At 35.6% G+C, this 10,034-nt stretch overlaps 1 protein-coding gene across 2 annotated transcripts; it reads left to right on the top strand.

Moving 5' to 3' along the window:
* Positions 1-2,175: 2,175 nt before the first annotated feature.
* LOC104586043 (putative polygalacturonase) lies at positions 2,176-7,556 on the top strand. 2 transcript variants are annotated; one of them, XM_088904272.1, is made up of 7 exons: positions 2,217-2,832; positions 3,548-3,865; positions 4,023-4,318; positions 4,421-4,541; positions 4,620-4,794; positions 4,945-5,015; positions 6,463-7,556. In XM_088904272.1, exons 3-7 carry the CDS (start codon positions 4,232-4,234, stop codon positions 7,182-7,184), a joined length of 1,176 nt encoding a protein of 391 aa, XP_088760398.1. In that variant the 5' UTR covers positions 2,217-2,832; positions 3,548-3,865; positions 4,023-4,231; the 3' UTR covers positions 7,185-7,556. The 2 variants fall into 2 exon arrangements, with proteins under 2 accessions (XP_010241441.1, XP_088760398.1); XM_010243139.3 differs by lacking the exon at positions 4,023-4,318 and having other exon boundaries at positions 2,176-2,832.
* The last annotated feature ends 2,478 nt before the right edge of the window (positions 7,557-10,034 follow it).

Here is a 10,034-nt window from a genome sequence, read left to right as displayed (position 1 = left end):
CCACGACAAACACCCTACTTTCACGTTGTTTGTATATCCCATTCTCAGTCCTTTGTCCTCGTCGCCCCTCCCTACTCTTTTCCTCTCCATTCATAATCGCCTTCCTTTCAAAAGTACCAAACTAACCTTATTGATCAAAACCCTAATGGAATTTCAGATGGTGGGGGGGTGTAGATATATATCACAGAGGGTGTTCTTCAATGTGAATTATTTGTAAATTCTAAAAATAAATCCAAAGCATCTTGTTTGATGATAATTTGGTTCTTAGAATGAAAAAGTATATATAGAGAAATACACATGCTTTTTAAGCTTATTGTTTACAAATTTCTGGTTTGAAAAACATGTTTTTGTCCAATAATTTTTCATCATCTTCTATAAATTATAAATTTGTTTTCATTTTAAACTATCATTTTGATGGTTTCAAAAACATGAATTGTTTTTTAAAACAAAACCCATTTGTTTTTGTTTGATCAAAACAAAACATGTACGTTTGACGTTTGATGGATGTGGCAATTTAAAAAACAAATGAAAACAAAAACATTTGCATTATAGAACACTCCTATAGTGCTATGTTTCCCATTTCCCATATTTATATTTAGAGCATGGGGACCACCTAACACCTCCTCTCCAATGAGATGGTTAATCAATCAACATACACCTCTGGTTTGTTAGGTTTGTTATTGAATGAAGGAAAAAAAAAAAAAAAGAGAAGGTAGTAATTAAGTAAATAATGCACAAATGAGATGGTTAAAATGATCTTCTCATGCTACATTTTTGCACATACCCAGAGCTTTGGTTTTTGTGATCATTGATAATGTCCTGGTTCTTGAACTTTGGCATATCTTGGCTTCGCTCAGCTAAAATATTAATATGTTCGAATTCAAATAACCAATCGAATTTACCCTAAGATTTGATCTTGTTTGAGTTTGAATCTGAAGCTCAATTTGATTGCACCCCTCCTTACTTTATATAGGGGTATAAGAGACCATGATAAATGAAGGGTTAATTAAGGAAGCTTACGAATTAAATAAATCTGAATGCTTGTGGCTGTAATATTTTATAGTATCTATTCTGATAATCACTACTGATGACAAAATAACAATACCATGATGGTCTTTGGCAACAGGTTGTTTATCAATGATGGTGTTTGGTAACAGGTTGTTTATCTATCATGGTGTTTGAGCAGAATCAGCAACATTACATCCTCCCCATTATGCAACATTTTTCCCATTAACGTGTTTGGTTGAGACATGTATTGATTTTTTAATTGAAAAGAATTTGTTATAATAACTCAAAAAAGTGATTTTCTTTTTCATTTTCCAATATGATGACATAACAGTTTGTTGTTTTTTACATAAATGTGCATAAATAAGCACCTATGTTTTTTGCCCATTCATGTTAAGATGCTGATGTGGCTAATTATTTGTATGCAAGGGCAAATAAATACCATCACCCCAAACACCCTCTAATTGCTTCTGTTTCAGAGGTATGGAGATTGGGCATTAATAGCCCAAAGCAAAGGCCAATTATTGGTCTAGGCCTTCTATAAATTTTGCATCAGTCGTTTTTACTTGAAACCATGTCAAATTGGGAAATTGTAGCATTACATAATAAAGACTGATTTTTTTTTCATAAAGATGCAGAGGGGATAGATGTAATGTACTACCTCATAATAGTTATGAGGGCATACAAAAATGTAAGCTGCTGATTTGTTTAGATCTCATTTTGTTTTCATAAATCGACCCCTTCAATGGCAATAAATAAATAAATAAAAATAAAAATAAAAACCTCTTTTTATAAATTGGAAATTTATATTTTTACAAAACTTATTTTTGTCTTTTAAAATAGGAATTATTGACTAAATAATTATGGACATGTCCCAATTATCAAAAATGTCATTTTGGTAAATAGTAGGGATGTTTTTTGTCATTTTCAGAATTTTAATATGGGGTCAGAAGACTCAGAACTCCAAATCTTGTTGGCATTCTTATCCTGCCCATTACAAATAATCTGGAGTTTGGAGAGATCTTGTGGAAGTATTTGCTGAAATGATTCAGGGTAAATTGGTCAGTTTAGGAAATCAAGAAATTACTTAAAAAAGAATTTGACCGCTTTCAAAATTCAAAGGAAGTAAACTAGTCGTATATAAATTCTACGTCTAATAACGATCTTGCCAGCTTTATTTTATTCATTTTTCCGGCTCCGATCTGTGATTTGAACAAGTCTGGAGAGAGAGAGAGAGAGAGAAACTGTGGTCTGTGAAGTTAGAAATTATAGGTGAGTTGTTAAATGAGATACCATGCAACTTAATCTCTGTTTACCAAGAAGAAGACTGTACCATCTGAAATTCTTTAAGTACTATCCATCAAAACTCCATAAAAAGAATCCAATACTCCACTTCTCTGTAAACCAGTTCATGTTTACTTAAATTTCATCGAGCTTTTCTGCTCCTGGCACATAAGCTTTATCTGGGTATCCTTCAATTTGCTCGTAGACATACACCGAAACAGGGAAAGAGATATCGAGAGGTCCCAAAGGAGGTGGACACAAGGGTCCTGGTTGGGGCCACGATTGTTTGTTTTTTGGCGGGCAGCAACCGCCACTTTCAATGATTTTATTTGGGTGGTGGTTCTCAAAGTCCCATCCTATCAAGCTTGTATATTGCTTGTGATCTCAATCGAAACGACCCAAAAGCTTCTTGCCTCAAGGGTTTATGTCTTTCAGCCTCTATTATTTGATCAGAGAAGAGTTGTGAGGTGGCAGCTGCAAGAAAGCTTCAGGTCTTGAGCTGAAGGGGAAGAACAAATTTCAGTCATGAGAAGATCTATATCTGTAAGTAATCTGATTCATTTCCCCTTTTTCCTGTTCCTCTTCTTTCCTTCTTTATTTATTCTCTGTGATCTGATGAAAGGATCTGAATTCTTGTTCTATCTGTAAAAAATCTGAGTTTAGAGAGCCGAATGAGATCTGAGGGGAAATTGTTTTTTCCCTCCCATTTTATTAGTGAATTTTCCTTGTATTTGGAGTCCCTGCTTTTATAATTTATAAAGGTTTTCCCTAAACCATCAACAAGGAAAAAAAATTGTAAGATCCGATGAAGGGCGAAAAAGATCATTTAAAATTTTCTTCATAGGTGTAATGGCTGTTACTTGTTATTTCTTAACTTGTTCTTCTTTTGACTAAACGTAGTTCATCTAACCAGTGTTTCCCTTAATGAACTTGAACTTTCCATTAGAAATGCCGAGCACCATTTGTTTTTTTTTTTTTTTGATAGATAATGTCCCATTTGCGTTACTCTATTTAGATTCGATCCAAATTCTAGTTATTTGTATTATTCCATTTCTATTTCAAAATGTAGTTCTTTTAGCTAACTTTCTTTTCTCTCTCTTCTTAATTTATTAAATAGCTTGAATTTCTCAATCCACTTATTCCTAATACTTAATGTTGAGACTGAACCTGTTTAAAAGAAAATTTTGTAAAGAAAATCATTAAACTTGGATATCATATGTAAAATTTCTAATTGAGTTGAGTTTGAATTCACTTTCAGCTGGTAGAAGTGCTCTTGGTACTTGCATCAATTTGTGAATCTCCATGGGCTGTCTGGAGCAGCTCTCAATGCACACAAACAAGCTCAAGGGAAGTTCGACCACACAGTGTCACGATAACTGAATTTGGTGCTGTTGGGGATGGCATCATTCTCAACACCAAAGCATTTCAGAATGCCATATTCTACCTCAAGTCATTCACTGACAAGGGTGGGGCACAGCTTTTTGTTCCAGCTGGGCGATGGTTGACGGGAAGTTTTGAACTCATTAGTCATCTAACTTTGTTGTTAGATAAGGAGGCAATAATTCTCGGATCAACAGTAAGCCTATAACTCTTTGTTTTAAGATGTTTAGCTATCAGAGTTACATAGATGGGACATCAAATTTTCTTTGTTTCCCTCTTTTGACTTGCATGTTCATTGTTTGGCACATAGAGTTGAAGTTTTCATAGATTAATAATCTAAATTAACTGCCTAGGTTTGGAGGAGTTGAGGTTTGACTGATCTTGGTAAGGGATCATCTCAAGGAACTTGGGGTTTGGTTCACTCCAAGCAGTTTCATGATTCCTGTAATAAATATGCTACTCCAAAATTCAAAGAGCACCTATACCCTCTGTCGCATTGATTTATGATGAATAAGGATAAGAATAAAGAAGAAAGAGCACCTAGCTTTTGGCATGAATTCTAATGCATGTGAGTGAAATACCTGTCTTTAAGTGGTTGTGCCCAAATCTCCATTGGACAGTGAACTCTGTTGCAATCTTGAAGCCAGAGGTTCTATCTCTAACTCAAGACTAGGGCTAGCTAATCTGTGGTTTGTTTTAGCACTCTGCTGGTGCTCAAGACAAAATTTATCTAATATGTGGTCTGTTTCAGCACCCTGATGATTGGCCGGTTGTTGATCCTCTGCCATCATATGGCCGAGGTAGGGAGTTGCCTGGTGCACGTCATCGAAGCCTAATTTATGGATCCAACCTAATAGATGTCATTATAACGGGTTAGTAATAAAGATGCAGAAAGGAATTACTACATTTTCAATATTGCTGTTCTTGAAGTTGAATATTTCATGGTGCAGGAGATAATGGAACTATTGATGGTCAAGGTCATGTCTGGTGGAATTGGTTCAGAAATGGAAATCTGAACTACACACGGCCTCATTTGGTTGAGTTCATAAATTCAACTGGTGTGGTCATCTCAAACTTGACCTTCTTGAACTCACCATTCTGGACCATCCACCCTGTGTATTGCAGGTTTGTCCCCTTCAAACGGAATTAACTTGTGTTTCTAATCTCCTTTGCCTTTGGATTTTCTTATTACGTCTATCATGTCTAAAAACAATGCACAAGTGAAGATTTTATGAATTAGGGGGAGAGTTGAGACTGTTTTTGCTGGATGAACAGCCAAGTTCTTGTCCAGAAAGCCACTATCCTTGCTCCTCTTCATTCACCAAACACGGATGGGATTGACCCAGGTGATTATTCAGTAGTTGCAGAAAATTTTCCTTTACCATTATTGATGCATACACAGTTGTATGAATTTCTGTTGTAGCCGCTGAGTATTTGGAAGTAGTCCTTTTATTGCATATATTGATCTGAAAACTTTCAAGTGCATTGGTTTCAATCTCATATTGAAGTGATCATAAACCTAAAGAGTATTGGGTAGTAAGGATTCCAAGCCCTGAAGAATGCTAAAAGAAGCCCAAGAAGGTTTAGGATTCTTTCTCAACGTGCAGGATATATTTAAACGGATGCTGGAAGTAGAACAACATTTTCCTTTAATAACCAGTTATTCAATTACATTGAAAGCCAATAATGGGATGTTTTTCAGTTCATCAACTTATCTAAATCACCAGGAATTTCCTGGTTTAATTTGAAAAGTGGGAAATGATAATAGTTACAGGGATGGAGTGCATTGATCCCCTCCAGTCTTAATGGTTGGGCTAGATGAAGGTGATTCCCACTTTTGGTCGAGGTCCATTACCACCTGGCAGCAACTTAGGCTATGTTTGGTTCACTTCTCTGGGCCTCATTCTTTTAATTCTTGTTCATTCTGGGCAAGAATGGGCAAGAGTGAATAGCATTAGAGTGTTTGGTTACAAACTTCTTGCCATGGGCCACATTCTTTTTAGAATGAAAAATCAGTCCATAGCACAAAAATTGGGGTAGCCTGCAGCATGAAAAATAATCATGCACCATCTTGCTCATTTTCATTCTTTGAGGAAACTCTGCCTACAAAACTGTTGCCATAGATGTTTACTAGTGGGCTACTGTGGAAATTCACCTCAACAGACATTGACTTCCAGCCATCCACCGATAAACATCTATGCCAACAGTTTTGGAGACCTAGGTTGGCGGTTTATGAGCAACATAGGTCACTTGTCAGTCTGAAAAGAATTCATTTTTAGGAAAAAAAGTGTTTGTTTCATAGAAATGTTTTCTCATCCTGCCTATTTTTACCCATTCTTGTCCATTTTAGAACTTCATCTTGGGTAAGAATGAGAATTGATCTCGCTGCTCTGCATTATTGCATTTGAATGGCTGTGGAATGTTTTCAATCGGCACAAGTAATTTAAAGAAAGAAAAAGCTCGATAATGATAGTGAAGAATATTATAGTCAATTTTGTTCATCTGTGTTATAAGTGTTTGTACATGAGTTGGGATCTCCTGCACTCCTTTGCACCGCACTTGTGCTTCAGTCTGTGACAGGTGTCCAATTAAATGTGCATAAATACCCATGCATATGAGACCACACATGTAACAGAACACCTGTCACAGACTGAATGGAAGTGCACTAGTGGAGTAGATCCAGTAGTTTTCAGAAGCTTAAATTTCCACTCTGTTAAAAAAGAAAAAGTTCATATCCATATTCTGTTTGTTTAAATTTAAATTTTCTGACTTCTCTTGTTTAAATATTTCCAGATTCCTCTAGTGATGTGTGCATTGAAGACTGTTATATTAGCACCGGCGATGATCTGATTTCCATAAAAAGTGGGTGGGATGAATATGGTATTTCATATGCTCGGCCCAGTACCAATATTATTATCCGCAGGATTGTTGGACAAACTTTATCGAGCTCTGGAATAGCAATTGGGAGTGAAATGTCTGGTGGCGTATCAGAAGTTCATGCAGAAGGCCTCCAATTCTTCAATTCAAAAACTGGCATCAGAATAAAGACAGCTCCAGGACGGGGTGGTTATGTAAGAAATATCTATGTGTCGGACGTAAAATTGACTGACGTAAAAATGGCAATTCGGTTCACTGGTCAGTATGGTGAGCACCCAGATGAGTTTTATGACCCAAATGCTCTCCCCATCATAAACAACGTTACATTTAAAGATATCAGAGGAGATAACATCAGCATTGCAGGCCTACTTGAGGGTGTCGAAGGAGAGAGTTTCCAAAACATTTGCCTATCCAACATTACCCTCAATGTAACCTCAACTTCCCCATGGAAGTGTTCATTCATTAAAGGCTATTCTGACTTGGTTTATCCAGAAACTTGTGAACCTCTCAGAGAAAGAATCTTCCCTGAGCATTCATCAGCTTGCTACCACCTATCGAATCACTTGCAGAGCCTGAGTGGCAGAAAAAGACCTACATGGTTGCTACCAAGATTGAGTTTAAGTTTTACAGTATTATAGCCTTTGGTTCAGTGGTGAAAATATTGATGTGTGAATGCCCCCACCCCATCCAAGACCAGGCCAACCAAAGAAAGCCCAAGAAAGAAAAGAAGATCAGCAAACATGATTCTTGCCATTTTTTCAACATAACAACCTGTTATTTCATGGGAGTTGAAATTTGGATGTACTTTCTGGTCTGAGCTGTTGATTTATGGCATGGTCTTGATTCTTGAGGTATGATTTGTTTATTGTAACTTCTTATGTAGTGAAAAATAATGAATGATTGCTTAGCTAAAAAGATGAGTGATTTATTAGAGATCGAAAATACAATGATCATATGTTGTTATAAATTTCATATTATTGCAATAAGATTATGGAATCCCTTGGACTTTACTCCATGCCTCCATTTGTGAAGGGAACATATTAAGAAATAGTGCTAAAATCATGGCTCTCATGGTTGCTGCCTCGACAGCAATATACTTTCTAACCACTCCCCTGAAACGGTTAAAACTAAATTTGACTCAAAATCTGGTCAGGTCTTTCAGCCTGACTAAACTCAGTAAAACATTAGAAAATAGAAATACAAAATAACGCGAGGAAAGAGAAATCGGAAAATAAAAAGGAGAAATATTTCCCTTCTCCCTTTATTGGCGAAGGAAAAGCTCGTACCAGGTTCATATGTAACGGAATGGTCATGAGGTTGTTCCTCACCCCTCATTTTCCTCCGATGCTTAGCCATTTCCTACGAAGTGACAGAGCAAATTATATTTCTCAGATGATAAAGCTTTTCTATTTAACAAGGGGCTGTTTGGCAAATCTTTCTAGGTAAATCTTTCAACAGCCCAGTAGACAAGAAGACGCATTGAAATTTTGGGGTCTTGTCTTTAAAGACTAAAGACTCTTTGGTTTGCGTTGTGGTCTACCAGGATGTCAAAAACAGCAGAAAAAGCTATTTTCAGAGCAGAAAGATCAAAAACTTCATTTGAAACTTCCCTATTTTTGCCTTCTCGGTCTTTTAATGTGATTGTCTTCGGGTCTTTCGATCTATGTGATTCCAAACAGGAAAAGACGATTTTTTGATCTTAAACTTCCACAGACTGAAAGACATGCCAAACACCACCTAAATTTTTTAGTTCGCTACAATGTTAATTCATCTTGAATGCAAAGATATGAACAGAGAAGATTATGATCAAATTTATGGTTGTCTTGGGGATTGGATTCTGGGGGTTCTTGAGTTATCACCAACTGCTTGGAACCTTTTTTAATTAATTTTAACGAATATATGCTTGCTATAAACTCTTAACCCATAAGCGGTCAAAATGATTAATGCACATAGATAAACAGTAGAAAGACATTAGAAGCACTACTCCGGAGACTTTCATTATCGCAACCAAACACTATGTAACCAGCTTCAACTTGAGAAAGACCTTAACAGCTTATACCAGAGAAACAACATGGATGAAGCTTAACACAAATAGGGATGTAAATCGACTACGAACGTCTAATACCCGATACAAGATCCGATCTAATTAAGAACTATATGATATGTATATGCGTGTGTATTTAGTGTATAATTAATAAATTCAATATTTCATCTTCATGTAAATTCATTCTATAAGTCAGAGAATTATATTTTATAGCTTTAAGTCTTAAATGGTAGAGAAAGCTGATCCAAATATCCTATATTTTAACTTTTTTATACAATTTTTGGATCATATTTGATCGAACTCACCAGGAGTTGGGGGAGGGGGAGGGGGGGGGGGGGGGGTTAAATGGCAATTCAGATCTCCTAGCACATGATATTATGACATTACAGCTGTACATTGAGAACATCTCCCATGAATGATAATATGCAAATACAAAGGGAGGGAGATGGGCTACCTCTGCTGGGTAGCCCCATGAAACCTAAAAAACAGTGAGGAAAGTGAATGCAAAATGTATAAAAAAAGAAAGGAAAGAAGGAAAAGGATAGTCGTGAAATGGATTCCAAATAGTTTGCGATAATGGCTAAGTTGAGTTGAGTTGTGTTAAGACTTAAGAAAGAAAAGAATACAATCAAAGTTCAAAGTATCAATACTGGCTGGGCGTATCAGCCAATATCAGTCCTTTGTTTTTTCACTTTTACTCAAGGGTCCGATACGATACGGGCCGATACATAACCATTTTTTGAACCTTGGAGACAATTGGCTATGAAGCACAAGTAGGTAGATAAAAACATTACAGAATATACAAGAAAATAGCAACGGAAAGAGGATTGGAACAACGTCATTCCATAACATGAAAAATCAAAACTCAAATGAAAAAGGTGGGGATCATACTCTTTCAAAAGCGTATCTGAGATTGTTATAGAATGTACGCTTTTGAAAGATATGAATATAATAGAAAAATTTAAGATATACAAGGTTAAGTTATAAAAATTTAAATAAATCCTTAAAAAATACATCAATAACACAAAATTTAAGGCTCAAATGACTAGAAAGGTATCCTTACATAACCATATTTTAACAATTTAACACTTGGGAAATGTTGAAATATTGGTTCTTAAAAATCAATATCATTTTTTAATATTTATGAATATAAGACATTTAAATATCATTTTCAATTTTTTTTATTGAAATACACCAAGAGTAAATGTCTAAAATTAAAAAAATTGAATCCATATAATTATAACAAGTTAAGCATAGTTGTAAAAGTGCTGCCATTCGTCACAAAACCCCAAGTTTGAATCTTCCTACTTTTAGTTTTTATAACATAAATAATAGTGAAATATAAAATAAATTAAGGACCTCTTGATTAAAGCAATTTAATGGGTTCAGAAACAAAATGCGTTAAATATAGGAGTTAATGAGAGAAAAGATGAGTTAATTAACG

Source organism: Nelumbo nucifera, chromosome 4 (genome assembly GCF_055504915.1).
Source record: "Nelumbo nucifera cultivar China Antique chromosome 4, China Antique-T2T, whole genome shotgun sequence".
Taxonomy (NCBI): Eukaryota; Viridiplantae; Streptophyta; class Magnoliopsida; order Proteales; family Nelumbonaceae; genus Nelumbo; species Nelumbo nucifera.
This window is presented reverse-complemented; position numbering and strand designations above follow the sequence as displayed.